General features: G+C 40.9%; 1 protein-coding gene and 1 long non-coding RNA gene across 11 annotated transcripts in view; both read left to right on the top strand.

Annotated features, from left to right (window-relative positions):
* LDB2 (LIM domain binding 2) overlaps positions 1-4,496 on the top strand; it is a 212,288-nt gene extending 207,792 nt beyond the window's left edge. For 5 of the 10 annotated variants that reach the window (XM_041480365.1, XM_041480448.1, XM_041480289.1 and 2 more), the window contains one exon: positions 3,214-4,496. In XM_041480365.1, the coding sequence (XP_041336299.1) occupies positions 3,214-3,444 (231 nt within the window). In that variant the 3' untranslated portion in view covers positions 3,445-4,496. Of the gene's footprint in view, positions 1-380; positions 524-3,178 lie in introns of all 10 variants that reach the window. The other 5 variants (XM_041480620.1, XM_041480697.1, XM_041480535.1 and 2 more) reach the window with 3 other exon arrangements.
* A 2,356-nt stretch (positions 4,497-6,852) lies between these two features.
* Positions 6,853-18,439, top strand: LOC121364446. Its single transcript, XR_005956867.1, has 3 exons — positions 6,853-6,885; positions 15,671-15,826; positions 15,926-18,439. It is a non-coding gene; the product is annotated as an uncharacterized LOC121364446 (long non-coding RNA).
* Positions 18,440-18,752: the final 313 nt, after the last annotated feature.

Here is an 18,752-nt window from a genome sequence, read left to right as displayed (position 1 = left end):
TGTTTCTATAGTTTATATGCATCAATTTAAGTTTGGATGGCAACTAGGGTTATTACAGGATGAAAGGTATGATATACATGAAAGCTGCTTTTGTGGTTATATTATAAAATACTACATTTCTATCACATAATGTAAAACAACCACTGCTTTATTTACAGTGCTTCACTACAGCCATATTTTACTATCATGAGACATTCCTTGACCAAAAATGTTGTTTCTAATCACAGAGTAAATTAATAAGATTGAGTGACTACAGTCTAAATCTTTTTTAAACTAATTTAGTCAAATATGTGCTACCATAACTAGGCCATAGCAGTGTGTGCTGCCATGCAAGAGACTAGGGTTTAATTCTTGGATTCTGCTTCTCACTCCATGAGCAGGAGCTAGGAGCACTCCAGAGCTGCAGCCTCAACCCTGGGAGGGATGGAGCCTTGTGTCATTCAACAGCAGTGACCCCCACTGGCCAATTTAAGGAGAAGCATTGAGGGGCTCTAAAAGGAGTCACTTCCAGTCCTCCTCAGAGGTTGGTGGTCATTGCACGGGATCTAGTGAGTGGAGGTTCAATGGGGTGCACTTGGTGGGGTCTTCAGCTTTCAGTCTGAGGAGCAGAATCCTCTGGGGAGGAAACAGCATGTGCGCTTCCTGAGACACTATTTTTGCCTGATATAACTGTAAGTGGCAAGATTGTCAAGAATTTTTTTTCAGGTGTCCTGTAACGAATGCTATGATATCTATCTTTTAAATAGATTGAGGGAAAACTCCACTAACCTCAATATAATTGTAGTTCAATTCCCAGAGAGAGAGAGAGAGAGAGAGATTCAATAGTATAGAGGGAAATACAAATGCAAACTGTTCTTTCAGTGGGAGTCATTATATGAAAGGAATAATATTTTAAATGAACCTGAGAAATCAGAGGCGGAAATACTTACAATGTCAGTGAACATCTCCCCACTGATGCACAAATGTTTCCTACCACAGATTGAGATTTTTCCCCAGCCTAGTGTTAGGTGACCCAAGCAGTAAAACTAGCACTGTTCCCATGGGATTGTTAATCCTCAGCCTGCCATTATCAGGAACAGGAATATTGTTTTAGGAGTGGGGATTACATTTTTGTTTACTTAATTCCATCTTAGTACCCTAGTCTACATCTCCTCAGATGGGCCTAGAGTGATTGTCTTCCTTTCAGCACTTGCAGCTGTTAAGCACATTTCCCCTCCCAGTCATTTGGTGGATGTAACACATATTTAATTCTTTCACGTGGCCTCCCCAGCCAGCTGCTGCAGCCCCACAGTGACTTTTGACGCGCTTGTTTAAGTCTCATCCGAGCCACTGGCCTCTCGCTGTATGGCAACGGAGAGAGCCTGAGGCCTGTCCTCGGGAAAGTCCAAGTAAAAGGAGCTGTTGCCACCTCGGTCTGTGATTGTGTGTGTCAGCCACTGTGGTCCCTTTTTGCCTGCCATGTAGCACTGCACACTCACACCCAGCTCGCTGTCCTCTGCCAGGTCTCTTTCGTCATTAATGCTCTCGCAATGCAATGGGATCAGGTCTGGCCCAGCAGTGCACACCGTACATTGCCTGTTGTTTAGAGGGACGGGATAAATTAGAATAAACTTTTGCTCATGAACACCTTTGTCTTTTAGACGTCTATGTCACAAAGCTGTGTGTGAGGGTTTTTTTAACCAAATATTTTATGGATATATGGAGTAACAAAACAAAGTGAGGAAGAAATAGTGTAACAATTTTCATATACTCACAAATTTTTTACATAGCACAGGCTGAAAATGTGACAGAAACATTCTTTTGTAACATGCCAGCCTTTGCTGAGGGATATCAAGAAATAGTGTAAACACTTGCAAGCAATAATTTGTATTGTTTTGTGGTGAAGGAAGTAGATATCTGATTAAAAAAAAACTTTATTAAATGCAAACATTTGTCTTCTGTTTGCTATTAACATTCATAAGGAGGAACAGATCCTTTAAAAAATGAATCCATTGTTCACCAGGATTCTTGGAAGGGCTTGTTAGATCAGCAGGAACAAAGCTACACATCTGGAATTACTGCACTTCTACCAAGCACTACCTGGTGCCCTGACACCTGAGCTGCATGAAGAGATGCATCCCACATATTTCTTTAGCTGTTAGCACAGCAGCCTGAATCTCCCTTTAACAGAGAGAACAAGAGAGCTCTCTGGCTTTGCACCTTTGCTTTCCAATCTCAAGTTTGCACCTTTCTATCCCATGCTGCTTAGGTTTTTTTGCAGCAAATCTGTGATGCACTGGAGTACAGTAGGCGGTTTACTTGTTTTCATGGAAGGACAATTTGTACTTAAAGCAGTGATTAGATGAATTCTTTCTTTCTTGCATGCTTTAGTTTCTGATGAGTACGAGCTTCATCAGTGTAATTATAATTAGCACTCTTCATCTTGCTTTTACGGTACCAGCTGGACAGATTGGTCCTCTTACTGCACAGATTGGCGGCAGGGTTGCCTACATGGAGTTAGGTGACAGGCACCATGAAATAACAGATGGTAAATTCAGGGCTTGTTGGCAATCAGCAGGTTTTTGCTAATGACTTAATTAGCTATGCAAATTGTCAAATCAGTGTGAACATTGTTTTTATCGAAAACTTTACCTAAATTAATTACCATAATTAAGTAGCAGAATGTCAAGTATATTGGATGCGTAAAAGGGCTTGGCTGGCTATGGATAAGAGAGTTACCATCTTTATTAGAGTGCTGTGCTCCACATTTGAGAAGTCTGAGGATAAGAAATATGGTTTCTTTTAAACTACTTTTAAAATACGCATATCACCAAGTTCCTACTGAGATACACCCTGGTGCCTTTCCAAAGAAAATGGCTCAGGAAGGATTTACTGGATAAAGGCTAAATATTTTAAGGAGAAGTGTAAAGGCAGTTTCATAGCCTGTTTATTTGCTTAAAATCAGGCATATTTTTCAGCCTACCTGCTTTTCAGTTCTGGGGTTTCTGAGATCCAGAGCCATGAGCATGCGGCTATAGAGATGTGTTACAGTTTTTAATTAAATTAGAAATAAAGTGTAAGCCTCTGTCCTTGTTCCTACTAGATGGGAACTTTTAACTCTGTTGTTCAAATGTCACAAAGTAAAAAAGATGCGAATTCTCTAACATAATTTTTTTAAGTTGATTTTTTCTCTCTCAAGGTTTCCATATAACAAATATTGGGTGCTGTTCACAGGATGTGATGGTGGTAGGAGAACCAACTCTGATGGGAGGCGAATTCGGGGATGAAGACGAAAGGCTTATCACTAGATTAGAGAATACACAGTATGATGCAGCAAATGGCATGGATGATGAAGAAGATTTCAACAATTCACCTGCACTGGGAAATAACAGCCCATGGAACAGCAAACCTGCTGCTAACCAGGAGACTAAATCTGAAAACCCCACACCACAAGCTTCCCAATAGGTTATTCTGCAGCAGTGCCCACTGCAATGTACCGCAGTGGGTTATGAATTACTGTTTCACAGCATTCTTCAAAATAAAACTTAAAAGAAACACCTTTCAAATGATACAGTATCTATTTCTAAACTAAAGCTATCCAACTTTTTTCGTTAGGGAAAACTCTTGTATAAGCTTCCATATACATTCCTTGGAAGTATTGTCATACAACTAGATACTGGCACTGACCTCAATTAAAATAATTGAAAATTAAACAGCATCTCATGGCAAATTTCTGACAGTGCATTTTATTGGAAGGGGTTGTTTTTTTCCTCATCAAACAATGGCCATATTTTAACAAGTCATCAGTGCTCAGGATCTCATTATAACATAACTATGTAAAACTTTTTACAATTGTAATATATTTTCTGCTTTTCAACTTGCACCTGAAATTTCTTGTTTCAGAAAAAGTTCAGCTTTTAAGGAAAAGTAAATTAAAGTAACTTTTGTTCATTCTTTAACTTTTCTTTCATCAGTTAATCATTTAAAGGATCCAGCATTTTTAATTTACATTTAGCTGAAGCCAGTAGATACTCTATCCATCATTTAATAAAAAATACTGAAACAAGAAATGTCTTTTTTTCATCAAAGACATGAGAAATATTTTTATGTGGAAAAAGACACCCAGTCCTATGAGAGTTTATGCTTTGTAAAATTGCTGTCGATCCAGATATTTTAAAGCCATGTAATCCATTAACTTTGTGGGCAGCTTAATAAATCTAAAACCTTTGTGTTTTTATTATTGTATCTGAGTTGGCTTTGTTGTTATTTCTTTTCATAGTATATTTCTTGTATATTTTTGTAAAGCCCTCATTTTTTGTTTTACTTTTTTGTTTTGTTTTGTTTTTTATTCCGGTGTATTTATGTGAAACTTTATAAAAGAAACTAATTTTTTTTCATTTACATATTAATATGTTCAACTCATCATGTAAAGACACAGTGAGTCAGTGTGTTATATAATACAACTGTATTTTATGTATGCTTTGCCAATAAGTGTGCCAATAAACTGTGTTAACAAATGTGCTCTTATACAGCATTTACAGTTCCTTGTATGCACAACACCACACCCGTGTTCAGGATCATGCTCCAGGGGTTTCTGGAATCGGTGTTTCACTGAATTGCAGTCTTTTTCCAGCTGAAGGGAAAGCCTTTGGTAGGTTCTAATTGCTTGCAGCTCAATTTGGTTTATGCTCTTTTCCTAACAAGGTTGTGCAGCACCACAGGTGAGTTACAGCAGTGAGAGCCAAGTGTGAGGGAGTGCAGAGCACCCAGCCAGAGAAGCTCCATCCTCAGCTTTGCATCCCTTGCCTTCCAGGGCCAGGGCTTATCGGAGCAGGGATTTCCACTCTGCTGAATGCTGTCTGATAGTTTTATGATGATTCTCTCAACTGGTGATGAGAGGATTTTAAAAATCCTCCTTTCTTTGCTTTACTATTGTATCAGTTGTGCACAGGCACCAGTGAAACCCCTGGAGCTGTGCAGGTGCCCCGAGCCAGCCCAGCCTGCAAAGCCCTGGGCTGAGCTGAGGACTGAGGCACACACCCACATAGCCAGGCACCTGGGAAGCCCTGCAAGGTGCACCCTGAGAGTGGCAAACACAGGAAGAACCGTCAGCAGAGAGATGCTGAATCTGCACAATCCTGCCTTTTGTGCAGGAGAGTGGTGTTTTGTTCTTCCCTGAAACTCTACTGTCAATATTGCTGACACTGTAAGAGCAGCTGAAGAACTCCTAGGTTTTTCTGAGTGGTTGTATGTATACCCAGAAGCCAGCCTAAGGAAATGTGTCTCCTTAGCACATATGCATATTTTTTAATCATGCTTTTGCTGGATGTGATTCTACCATACAGGTTTGAAACTACCACTGCAGAAGGAATACAAGGCAATGCATCCTGTGTGGCCTTGGTGTGGTTCTTGGTGGGAGACAGCTCCCTCCCTGCCCCAGGAGCCAGCCTTGGCCCCTGATGTGGGCTCATGCTCCTGCAAGCAAAATCCTTGTTCAGTGAATTTTGGTACCTATTGCAGGAAGATAGCCTAAAAGACATTTCAAGCTCTAGAGCACAAAGGTTATCAACTATAGAATTTAAAACTAGCTAAATAACAAACATGGATAGCCATGCTGCTCCTTCATAACACTTGGATTGTAGGAAACTGTAGTTTTATCATTCAGTGACTACATCAGCCCTGATTTCTCCATGTAAATAATTAAATTCACAATGTATTCCGTTAGGGGATCTCTGGCTTCTATATAACCACTCTAACATTACAATTATACACTGTAATTCTAATGTTCAAGAACACTAATCATTCATATTACATCTCCATGAGCACACTCTAAAAGGCATTCCTTATTATTAATCTTTCAAGACTGGCACTAGTATTTCAATTTTTAAGAGATTTATGATGTCATATTACTCCTGTTGTTTCAGTAAATAAACACAGGAACGCTTGAAAAATGGGCAACAGACTCCTTAGAGTGCTGTCCTTGAATTAATCTCCAAGGACACTTTCTCCACATCTCCTCAAAACCCTCGTCTAAAGCTATCAATTCACCCTATTGTGGTTAGGGTGAACAACAGATACAGCTAGCTGATTTTATTTATTCACTTGTTATTCATAAAAGAAATGTCCAAAACAGGCCAGCTTGAGGAAGGGGTTGAGATGGACAGCAGCTGGACATGCAGACTCCTCACTGCTACGTCCTTCACCCCTGTGCCTGGGCTGCTGCATGGGCTTTTCATTTCATGCTTGGAATGACATGGTAGACTCAGGACAGAGCCTGTGATCCCATTTCTGATCCTAAGAGCTTATGCCCCATCCTCAGGAATGCTCCCCACAGGTGGAGGATTACAGAACAGTGATCAGGTGAACAAATGGATTTTATGTCTTTTGGTTGTTCGTTGTCATTAAATGTCACTGCAGCTTCCATATGCCCCATGAGTGCCTGGGACAGAGCAGTGGGAAAGGTGAATAAACACCACAGGTGAGTTGAAGCAACAGGCTTATAAGAGCTGAGGTTGCAGCCTGAAGAACGAAAACTGGAAACCAATAGTTAATTTTGCTGTAATCTAATCTCACCACCTACCAGTACATTGTATCTCTCTTAGAATTTGGAAGGAAATAATGTTTTTGGCACTTCCCCCCGGGGAGCCCTGAAGCTATTAAAAGGAGGAAGGAAACTTATCTCATGTTGTTGAAATACTTTCAAAAAGAAAGCTCTTGTTTGTTTTAGCTAAATGGAGGGAAATGCTGGCCCTGAGAAGTGCCCGCACAAATCAGAGGGAGGAAATTCCAGGAGTTTACTTGGAAAAGCTGAATCACATAATTAGTAAAGTGACCAAATACAAGCACTAATAACAAAGCTGGTTGCTGCTACAAAGAACTTAAACCACAGAAGAGCCATAAGCACTGGTGGGTTTTGATTTTTCTTTGAATTGCTTTGTTTGGGGATTGTTTTATTTTTTTTTTGGGGGGGGTCTTTGTTGGGCAAAGTCCATTTTTTAGAGAATGTTCAATTCCTGTGAATCACCAGCTGGTCTCACTAGCTGCCCCTTGTGAGAACATTTCAGTTCCTAAAGCTCCTTCTTTCTCTCTTTCCACAACAAGCAAATATAAGCAGAATTTACAAATTTGCAATCTCTTCAGAAAGCAGGTTATCTCAGGTTTCATCTCTTTGCATTGATATTGAACATGTCTAATAATGTGGGAGGACAATTAAATTTGGAAGGGACCTTGTATATAGGGTATAATTTGTTATAGGGTATAACTAGTATTTGCATTCTTTCAGCATCACATGCCTCTGTAAAAACCATGACTGTAAAAAACATGAATTTTTAGCCTTGGTCTCGGAAAAGTTACTGCTCTCAAAGAATTGGGAAGTAACCAATTTGCCTCCTTGGGGAACAGAGCAATAGCACCCTATACCAGAGGGTGGAGGCTGCCAAGGATGGTCAGTCAAAGTGTGCAGGAGGACAGAGGGGTTAGAGGAGGAGGAAACTTCCAAAGGGAAAGGCAAAATGCTGAACACCACCGGGTGTTCTCTAACACCAGGGTGGAGAGAGGCTCCTTACCAAGCCGTGGCTGCAAAACCCCCTTAAAGGAGTCTAAATGATAGAACAGACTAAATTTTGCAATTTCACAGCCTCCATGAAAATCCCATTTTAGCAAAGACAGGATGAAAGAGAAAACATGAATGATTGATATTGAAGGAAACCCAGTTTGTGTCTAATAGATCCTGGAGAAACTGCTAATGGAAATTGAATAGTCCTGAAAATATTTCCTGAGACTGCAACTCTGATCAAGTAGCCCTGTGGTGATATATTGCATGTCCAAATTAAAGCTGCCCTGGGGCACACGTAACCCCAGCAGCTGGTTTTACTGTGCAGGACTGGATGATTTGTATGTTTTTTCTAGCTTTTTGACAGCATATTTTTATACAAGGCTAAGGCCTGAATCTTCTACTATGTAAGAGGAGCTACTGAATATTTAACATCCCATAGAACTGATGTTACTCCAGCATGTCATTATGCTCTATTAGGAAGCCTGGTGGTACCCCAGCATTGCAGAATGGCAGATGGTACCTTTAGATAGAGACTCACTTATGCAAGTCTCTAAATTTATGGACCATACTCATACATTTCTTGAGAAATGATGAATTTCCACTGAATGCTCACTGTATTAAAATATGTTCTAATTTACCATGTTATTTTGACAGCAACTAGTATCAATTCTTTAAAGGGGAGAGGTTTTATTAGGAACAGTGATGGAGCAATCTAACTGTAAAAGCATTTCTTCCATGACCCTGTGAATCACTTCTGAAATAAAAGAACTTTATCCCTCACATCAAGAAATAATTTTAATGGGTCTATGGGCAGTCTTAATTCATAAGCACATTTTAAAACACCATTATGCACTAAAGATGACATCAGGAAATAATTCACTTATGCGTACAGAATCAAAAACTTTATAAAAAGCATCCATCTACAACAGAGCACAAACACTCCAGCTGTCCAAGAAATTCCCAATTCTGTTTCCATCAGTTTTACAAAGACCACGATGAGATTAATCAGCTTTAGTTTGGATACTGAATCCATTCCTGATAATTCATGTTACAGGTTACTGCACATTAGCAAGGGAATGTGATTCAGCTGAATCAGATAAATGCCCAGTGTGCCTCTATGCAATGTCCAGTTTGGTTGGACAACCAAATTCAGGATCCTTTAGATCAGTGCCCATGGCTGGAGTCCAAATTTCTTCAGGTTCTTTTTTTTTTTTTTTTTTTTTTTTTTTTTGTGTGTGTGTGTGTGTGGTTGTGGGAATTTTATGAGGGTGGGGATTTTTAATTTGGGAATATTTGGGGCCTGTGTTTTAAATTTTTTTTTTTTTTTTTTTTTTTTTTTTTTTTTTTTTTTTTTTTTTTTTTTTTTGTGTGTGTGTGTGTGTGGTTGTGGGAATTTTATGAGGGTGGGGATTTTTAATTTGGGAATATTTGGGGCCTTTTTTTTTTTTCTTCTTCAATCTGTACAGTGCCCTGTAAGTACTTCTCAGATGTCCAGGACCATATCAGTTGGAAGGTGACATGCAGAGCACAGGTTAGAGGTGTGTGTGTAGCAGTACTTTATGTTAAAAGAAACTCTGCATGATCTCTGGAGATCCTCAAGCTGTGTATCACCCCAGTTTAATTAAGAGCTCTGTCTCAACAACTCTGAATTCATCTAAGTTGCTATGTATAATTTTGTATTGAAGAGCTGTAATGTATAAGGTTAGCATCTCCTTTGTAAGACATTTTAGCAAATGCTTGATATAAAGCAGGCATTTAACACTTCCTTATCACATTCAGCTGCGACTTTCATTTCATCACATGAAGTTTCATCCTCCCTGAGTAATCTCTTGGGGGGTCTAAGTACTGAAAAAGCTTTTAAGAGCTGGTGTTTGGTGCTTTCAGATGCTAGGCATTTTTTTTTCCATTCTATTTTTTCCATCTCTCTTTGATAGCTTATGAAAATTTGTTTGTCATTTTGCACAAAGTTTTTAACTTTCCATCTTCTTCTGGCCATGTGCAAAACAGAACACAGGACTCGCATGTGCTCCACACACAGACAAACCCATCAAAACCAAGGTGGGTTGCTCCTGGCTTGCCAAGAGAGATCAAATTCAGCAGACAGAAGGTGTGAAATTTAGGAACTGTGATCGATACTGGGGCTTGTGTCTGTCTTTGACTGCAAACTCCATTCTGAAAGGGAATTTTCAGCTGTTTTCTTTGAAATTTCCCCTCCAGGTTAAACTCATGTTCCAAAGGGTGATAACAAAGGGTGAACTACTGAGACAGCTTTCTTTTCATTTGAGTTTGTCAGCAGCTCTGTGTCTGTGCTTAGACCACCAGCTCCTCCAATGTGAATCAGGTGGGAAGTGCTGCAGGAGCTGGCCTTATTGCTAAGGTGTCCCTGGGCAGCAATCAGGAACCTTTATTGTGGTTCCTGAGCTCTGCAGCAGTAATGCAATTTCATTTTTGCATATCGCAGCTATCTCCTCTGCTGCTCTTTGTGTCAACAGGGATGGGGAGCTTCAAGTTGGCTTTGTTTGTTTTGCTGCTATTTCAGCCTAAAAGCTAAAAAAATTATAACCTCTATCAGCCTTCTTTCTTCCAGAAAATGTATTATTTTTAAGTATAACCCCTTTTTCAAAGAAGTCGGGACTTCCTTGTGAAGGGCCTAACTCAAATTTCACGCAGCAGGATTTGGCTGTGCTGTAGATGCCGGTTGCATTCCTGAGAGGGAGGAAAAAATACTAATGGCCAGGTTATAATGAGGGGCTGAACAGTGGCACTCCACAGGGAGGCAACATTTTTGAGCTCAAGACCATGTAATAGTAGGATATGGGCTTTTAAAATGGAAAGAGAGTTGTCGAGTCCTATGATTTTTCTGTGAGACCCACAGCATGGCCAGTTCTCAAGTAGGGAAGGGAACTGCTGGGGAAGGAAGGAGTGGTCTGTATAATAATTGCCTTCAAACAGCCTGAGGCTTCTGAAAGTGGCAATCTACAAGACAGCAGTTTCCAAGAAAAAGCCATATACGAGGGGAGAAAACTGCAATCAGTAATGAAGGAAACCTTCTCGCAATGGGCCTCATGCAGGCACTTCCACGTACCAGGATGGGCACAGAGCTGCAAGGTCAAGACTCGAAGGGAAAATGGGAAATTGATCTTATTTAATATGTTTTTCATTTTATTCATTTGTTTTATTTTTTAATCACCTGTGACCATGCTGTTCAGTGGCAAAAACTTCTGATTTCTTAACTGCAACAACCTCCTTTGGCTGATTAATGGGCAGATTAATTTGAGCTATCCTTTGGGGTAGAAGAAAGAAAACACAGGGACAGCACTACCTTAAAACCAGTAGAATCATTTTGTCACACTAAAAGCCTGGCTGCAGCCACAGCTTTTCTGGGACTGTCATACTCATCTACCTACACCTCACCCTCCATCCAAGTACCCTACAATCTCCTCCAGACCAGTGCCTTATTTAGGAGAAGGTTTGTGGTGATTTGACTGTCACTTGAAAATGTCTGCCTAAATGACTGCAGGTTGTTGTGAAATTTTCAGAGTAGACGTACAGAAATAATGATTTCTCAGAATAATAGTTCTTTAATATTTTGTTTTGTTGGTTTTGTTTTTTGGTTGGTTGTTTGGCTGGTTTTTTGTTCAACAAAAACTTTTTCATTTGTTTGGAATGCATTTTTCCTTTTGGTTCCTTCTGGATATTGGAATTTTAAGTTGTACTTTGATATATTTATTTCCAGATGTGATTGTCATGAAATTACAAGCACCAAAATTTGTTTTCAGTTTAAAACAAATGGTTAAAATTTTCTGGAGCTGGAAGTAAAATATCAAATACAAGCACCTCTGAACTAGCCAGGGGTGGGCTGATGAGGTTCCCGTCTCAAGGTTCCTGCCTAAGCCACAACACTTAACAATGTTAAGTGACAGATTGTGTCCTGCCCAGCTCTCTGCAGAAATATGCTCATAAACGTTGCAGAGAGATAGTTTGAAGGACATATGAATGATATAGAATGATATAGATCACCCAAAGTATCAGTTATTCCATCTTTCTCCTCTCCTTCCTTCCTCAATGCCCTTCAATATTTGAAAATAGACTAATCCAGGAGACTTGCAATTAAGAAAAAAAGAAAAGGTGGTAAAGACTTGTCATCTCTGGCTTTCCAGTTACAAGGGCTGGTCTCAGGATGCTGTTATGTCACCTGGTGCTTTACAAGAGACCAGAACTGGACAGTCCTGACTGGACTGTGGTCACTGTGTACACGTGTGGCTTTACGGCACTTTCTGTGCATACAGAGCAGCAAGAAGCTCCTAAAAAGCACAGTTTCCTATAATTCCCACAAAAGAACTCACTTTCTGTACAAAAACAAAAGGCTTCAGAGCTTACCTGGCCTGGTGGCACATCCTTGGTCCCTGATGGGAGGCCAGCAGTGCCCTGAAGAGGAGCACAGTGCGCTCTGCTGCCCGGCTCACTCCCGACCCATCCCACCCTCTGGCAGCGGGACAGTCCCTCTGCCTGAGCATCCACAGTCCTGCACTGAGGCCACTCAGCCTCTTACACAACCCAAGATATTTGTATGTCTTAACATTTGTGAGTCTTGAGTGGAGCTGGGCCAATCTGGATCTCTTTATTAGCAGTATTAAATTCCATTGTGCAGGTATTTCCACAGCTGTGAGTTATTCAACATAAACTACTGAAGTAGAGAAAAGGCTGAAAATAACCCACCAGGGAACAATTTTTTGAGTGCTAGTCATCCAGCAAATTCCTTTATTCCCAGTTTTTATAGCAGGATTATTTGATGTAGAGGATATGTCCAGGTTATAATGGATTTGATTATTTATAGCAGATATCTTGTGTCATGAGCTCTATTTTAAAATGGACAAGGATTACAGGAACTAGAAAGATGTGATGTTAATTTCCAAAACTAACCTCATTTTCAGTGTAGACTGTGCTATTGCTTGTACTTTTGAGAATATCACTTTTCTGGTAATTTGTCAACCCCCCAGTTGTTTTGTTACTGAGCCTATTTCATCCTGTGATTTTTCTGTTTCCTATATGTTTCCTTGATGACTATTCCTATTTCCTAGTGAAATATTTCCCTCCCAATGCCACCAAATGGATCTCCTTGTATGGAAAACAAAACCTTCTTTTTCTGTTGCATGCTTCATCAACACTCAAGGTATGTTTTCAGTTCTGTGGAGCCCTCAAGAGCAGGTGTCACCTGCTTCATCTCCCCCTGAATGGAAACTCCCTCTTCTGTGTCACCTGCCTGAGTGTGGTCTCTCTCCTGGGAAATGTATTTAGAGGATATATACCTTTTTTAAATGCTACTCCATTACCCTAAAGACAAGGAGACCTTTACACAATTCTTGCTGTTGTCTTCAAATCAAGCTAGTGGCACAGGCACAGCACAGCTGTTTGGTTTAACCCCAGCTGGAAACTCAGTTCAACAAATCTCCTTGCTCACACCCCACCTACCCATCCACACACACTTCCTCTCCGAGATGAGGAGGGGAATCAAGGAAAAGAAATATAAAACTCCTGGATTGAGATAAGAAAAGTTAAATAGTTAAAAGTAGTATATAATAATCCTAATGATAATAGTAGCAATGATAACAATTGTAATGAAAATGAGAGAGGGAAGGAATAAAATCCAAGATAAACAAGTGATGCACATTACAATTGCTCACCACTCGCTGACCCCATACCCTGTCCATGCCTGAGCACTTGGTGCCTCCCAGCCACCTCCCCCCAGTTTATGGAATCAACATGTCCTGTGCAATGGAATAGCCCTTGGGTCACTTTGGGTCAGCTCTCCTGGCCATGCTCCCTCCTGGCTTCTTGTGCACCTGCTCACTGGCAAAGCACAGGACACTGACAAGTCCTTGATTTAGAGTAAGCACCACTGAGCAAAAGCCAGAACTTCAGTGTGTTATCAGCATGATTCTCATACTGAATCCAAACCACATCACTGTACCATATGAAGAAAATTAACTCTGTCCCAGCCAAAACCAGGACAATGGCTCAGTTCCTTTAGGAGGCTGTTGTTGCTCTCTGTCTCTTCACCCCTTGTTTACTATTGAAATTATTTTGACTGACACAGTAACATCATTGAGGGCCCCTACATCTTGTACCAACAGGGTTGCTGAACACCAGCTCCACATCCAGCTTCTCTGCCACCCCCTTGCTTTCACAAAGGTGTTCAAATTTCCCAGCTTTTCTGCCTGCAGCTTCCAGACCAACCCATCAGCCCAAGGCTGGATTCTGCCCCACCATGCTCATGCAGGGAAGGCAAGTATCCTAGAGCAGTGAAGTCGTAGCAGATGCTGTGCCTCTGTATTTGCAGTGCCATTTGCCCCTTTCTTCCATGTGATGGAGAAATCAGTTCTGGAATGTATTTTTGAGGTTATTCCATACTGAGCTGAGCCATTAAAGTGCATTGCCTGCAACTAAGGTCCTTTTTTATTATTTTTGTTTAATTCCCATGTATTTATGGTGTCACACTGGTGTGGTTTCAAAGTGCTGTGTGCATGGTTTTTATTTGTGTAACTTCCATTGAATTTTTAATTTTTTTTTTAAATAGAAACTGTAGCAAAATCTTCCAAGTGCCTCTTAACAGCACTAGGGTTTCATTCCTGTCATCCTTATCCCTTTTTTTGCAGACTATTCAGCCAGCAATATTCAGGGCTTTTCCTAATGCCTTCCATCTCCTCTGTGCTGCTGGGAAGCGGCCAGCTATCAGCCAAACAGCAAGTAAATAGACTGCCTGCATTTAGTGTAGTGACGGGCACATATGTTTTTAGTGAAGAGTTTATTTGCCAGAAGAAAACTTGTTTGAAAAATTCAGGTCAACTTTTGGTGAATAACTTTGAGCTAATAAATATAAGAGGTGAGGACAGAAAGATTTCAGAAGTGCAGGAAAAGCTCATATCAATTTTTTCTGGAACCAATCAGCTCTGCTTAGTTGGGCTAGGCTACTCCTGTTGCCAGCAGGAAAAAGAAAAACAAACAAACAAAAGCAAAACAAAACAAAACAAAAAGAAAACCAACAACAAACAAAACAAAAAACAACCAGGGAGGGAGGAGAAGGAAAACAGGACAGGAGATTGCCCCAAACACAACATCTAAGTCAGAGGTGTTTAATAAATCCATTTCCTTTGGTGCCCATCGCCCTCCCTCCCCAGCCCTTGCCCCAGCTCTCCCCCTCTCCAGTGACAGTACTCCTATTTCTGAACCATTTCAACCTTCCCCATCCCTTGCTCCTTTTCATGAGCATGCCCAGGGGCCAGCTGGAGAGCCCCCAGCCCCTGCCATCCCCATATCTTTCCAAAACTCTGCATAAAATTCCCCTTGTCCAAACCCACCAAGAGTTCCCCCCATTCAAGCACCTCCAAAAATCCTCCCCAAAGCCCCTTCTTGGTTCACTCATCTGTGTCAGAGCAGGCACTTTGCTCTCCCCAGCACCACTGGCTGCTGCAGCCCACTGTGCCCACCCTGCCTCCTGAAAAAGCCTCAGACAGTGCTCCAGCAGCAAGCCAAAGATTCCAGAGGGGTGCTGTGCTCACCAGCAGTACAAAGTCCTGTCCTAGCAGGTCTCCAAGGGAAGGAAAGGAGTACTATGATGAGGGGATATCTGATGTACAGAAACTCTTTTTTCAGGATACATTCATGAGAGACTGAAATGTCATTTATATCTTTAAAAGATATTGCCCTTAACACTCAATTTATATGTAGAATAGCCTCCTATGTTATGTGAGGGTTACACTGAAGAGGGACTGGTCTCATCTCCTGTGAGAAGGTAAAGGGGATCTCAGTAGTATCTGAGCCAAAGGATACTGAGTGCCTCCAGAACGTGCTGATGCTTTCTGCAGAAACTTAGTCTGTATCTGTATCTATCCCCAAAGCAAGTCACAGGGAATTTGAGCTTGGTTTTTGTACCTCACAGAATACACTATCCTGTTTGCTATTCAGGTGCCACTGAGATCATGATCTTCCTGTCGTCTGTAAATCTCAAGTTTAAGTTTTCTTAAATTACATAAAAGACCAAGTGAACTGAGCATGATTCTTTCAAGCACACCAAGACATTTTTGTTGAAAGCTGACTCAAAACATCCGTACTTAATTTGACTTCTTTTTCATTTAGTACATTACAAAGCAGTGCTACTGAGACATCTCCAGCCATGTGTCCCTGCCAAGGAAGGACAAGGGTGTTTTGGTCCCAGGGGAGCTGCCTTGTTCACGCAAAGAGGAAGGAGTCCAAGGTACCATGTAACAAGGTGGCAGTTTCCCACTGGGGGAGGTAATTCCACAGATTTTAGTGAAATAAAAAGCTCTGAAGCTCAAAATCCTGATGTTAACCTGCTACCACCACACTAAATCTTTGTTCTGGCTTTTTGAGGTTGGTGAATTCAGCCCGTGCAGCTCTTGTCAGCAACCACTGGTGCAGCTATTTCAGCATAATGGTCCTTCTTCATGGGCACAGCAAAGCGAGCTCTGAGGAGATTTATGGAGGATCACATCACAGAGCACTGCACAGCTGAAGATGACAGAGGCAAATGTCAGTGTGATGGACCACAGCCTGACTCCACAGCACCGAACAGAATGCTCTCCTGCAGAGGCAGCTCTGTCTCTGCCCTGCCTCCCACCTAACCTGGCACTTCCCAGCCCACTGCAAAGCTCCAGTCCTCTCCCACAGCAGCCACGGTCCCCACCTTGAGCAAACCCCATATTCAGCTCTCATCCCGACTCAGAAGGAGCACATCTGTAGTCTAACTGCCGGTCATTCAGCAAACGACCTCATTTAGAAACTAGCCCCCTCAGCCCAATTATCCCTCTTCTCCAGCCACATGTCCTTATGTAGCAGCATTGCTCATTTATATGCTAATTTTGTTAAGTCTACTTCAAAGGGGAGAATTGTTTGTTAAAAATCTTACACTCCAGCCTGAGTTCAGACCATCTCATTATTTACCTGCAAATTTAGGGAGATATGGGTAAAAGCTCTGTTCTTTTATGATCTATTGTCTAGGTGATCAAAGGAAACCATTCAATATGAAGATCAAAAAGAGTCTGGCTCCCAGCAGCCCAGTAGCTGGCTCTGCCAACTCCCAAAGTCCACAACCTCAGTTATAAGTAAAGACTGATTCTACTATTAAATAACTTTTGATTACAAATTGGAGGGAATAAAAAAAAAAAAACCAAAAAAACCAAAAAACAAAAAAACCAACCTCACATAATAGTCTCTTTACTAAGGTGTTAATGAAACTAGGCTTCATATTGATATTATCTCAATTATTAGTCCAGGAATAATCACTATGTATATAGTGTCTCTATTAATAATCCTCAGATAATGAAAAATATCCCACAGACATAACTAATACTGCTTGATAAATTGCTGGTGGACCACAGCTAACCCAGATTTTCTTTTTTATATAGATATACTGCTCAAAGGATTTTTTTAAAACAGGAACTCAGCGACAGAAGTGTTTATTATTTGGAGGAGACAAAAGCAGTGGCTGTAGATTGAAGTATCAAAATGGGACACCTCATGTCCCAGTCTGTTAGGGAATTATGTCAAAAGAGTAACACAATGTGAATAATGAACCCGTGCTTTTCAGGGCTGACATAATTCCTTAGCCTAAGGAATTTCAAGAACCATGATTTGTAGAAATCCCAGTCTTCTTGAAAAGATAAGCCACAGAGAGAATTTCTCATCTTCGCCACAAATAAACATTAAATAGTGTACAGCTTGCTTTAGAAAAAATAATGTGAGAAGTGAAACTGGATGGACTTTCAGACTTTAATCTTCCCTTTAAAGTCGACACACTGTTGTTATTCACTATAGTGTTTTCCTTTTCCATGCTACAAATGGCAACAAACAAGAGCCTGAGCACTGATATACATCTGGGGCTTGCGCAAGGAGGGCTGAAGGATGTTTTGACTGCTGAGATAACAAAATATGGGGGTTTTGGGTTTTTTTACTTGATGCACTTCTGAAAATACACTGAATACTCTTAAAAACATTAAGCCTCCAGTGCTGGTACGAGAGATGTTTTGCTGGCTGTGCTTTACTTTGGCTTGTTTGTGTGAATCAGTGTTGCAGCCTTCCTGTCAGTCAGCAGTAAATGAATACCTTAACAGGTCTTGGACGACTTCTAGAGCTGCTCTCATTTGGAGCAGATCTAAAGCTGATGTTTTGAACAGTTGTTAGTATTAAAGATCCGATGGCATTTTACAGGAGGGTTGGGGTGTAAGTTTTGGTGTCCTGGCCAAATTCCAAAATGGGTAATTAAATTCTGTCCATCTGAACTTCCCCCTGTGGTTTTAGTTGGCTCAGGTATTCTTAATTTCCTGTCTTTAAATGTTCCACAGTGTTGCAGCGGTGCTGTTAAACAGTTGCCAGGTTTCACCTCGGCGATGTGTGAGATGATTCATGCCTTACAGATCTGCAGATAGCAGCACGTTCAGGGCAGCCTGTGGGAGCTGGAGAAACGGCAGAGTTGGAATGACAAGATGTCATAGCGGCTGCTCCTTCCATTCATTTTCTAATTTTGTGATGCTTCAGAAAGATACAATAAAATCTCTCTGGTTTTTAATGAAATAAGCTCCTCTCTCCCCTCGACCCTTCCATTCCTTGCATCCCCAGGAGAGAAGAGAGAAGCTGAGGAGATGTGTACAGGGTTAAATGCAAACCCAGATCCCTGACTATGCCAGGATGTGAAGAGAACTGATGTCTACATTTGACCTGCTCAGAGGAACACTTTTAACCTCACATACTCTGACTCTTTGAGAAATTTCAATTCCACATCAAAGCTTTATGCCCTTATGGTAGTTTTTCTTCTTAAAATGTGGCAACACAGCACCAAAAGAGTGCTGAAGGAAAGATGAGCCCAAGTTAATGTGTCTTTTAAGTTGCTCCCTGTTTTGTTCTTTCACTGGCAGTTTAAAAGCTAAACTAAGTCTAAATTACACACACACACACACACACCATAGAAACAAAATACAGCCTCCAGAAAATCCTTGTTCAGAATGGTGTACACAAGGCTGTTATTTGCCACCCCTTCATTGTTATCTGCCCTGTTTTTTCCCTAAGTTTTCTTCAGTCTTTCAAAACTTCTGAACTCAGTCTGGATATGAGGGAAGAGCTTTAAGTATTCAGTCTTTCATCAAAAATAAGTTAGAAGGTGATAATATCTTTGTTAGGAAAAAGAGATTTTTCTATTAGCTGA

The sequence above is a fragment of the Pyrgilauda ruficollis genome, unplaced genomic scaffold (genome assembly GCF_017590135.1).
Source record: "Pyrgilauda ruficollis isolate IOZ18807 unplaced genomic scaffold, ASM1759013v1 scaffold1, whole genome shotgun sequence".
NCBI classification, from domain to species: domain Eukaryota; kingdom Metazoa; phylum Chordata; class Aves; order Passeriformes; family Passeridae; genus Pyrgilauda; species Pyrgilauda ruficollis.
The sequence above is the reverse complement of the archived record's forward strand: the minus strand, read 5'-3'. Positions and strand labels throughout refer to the sequence as shown.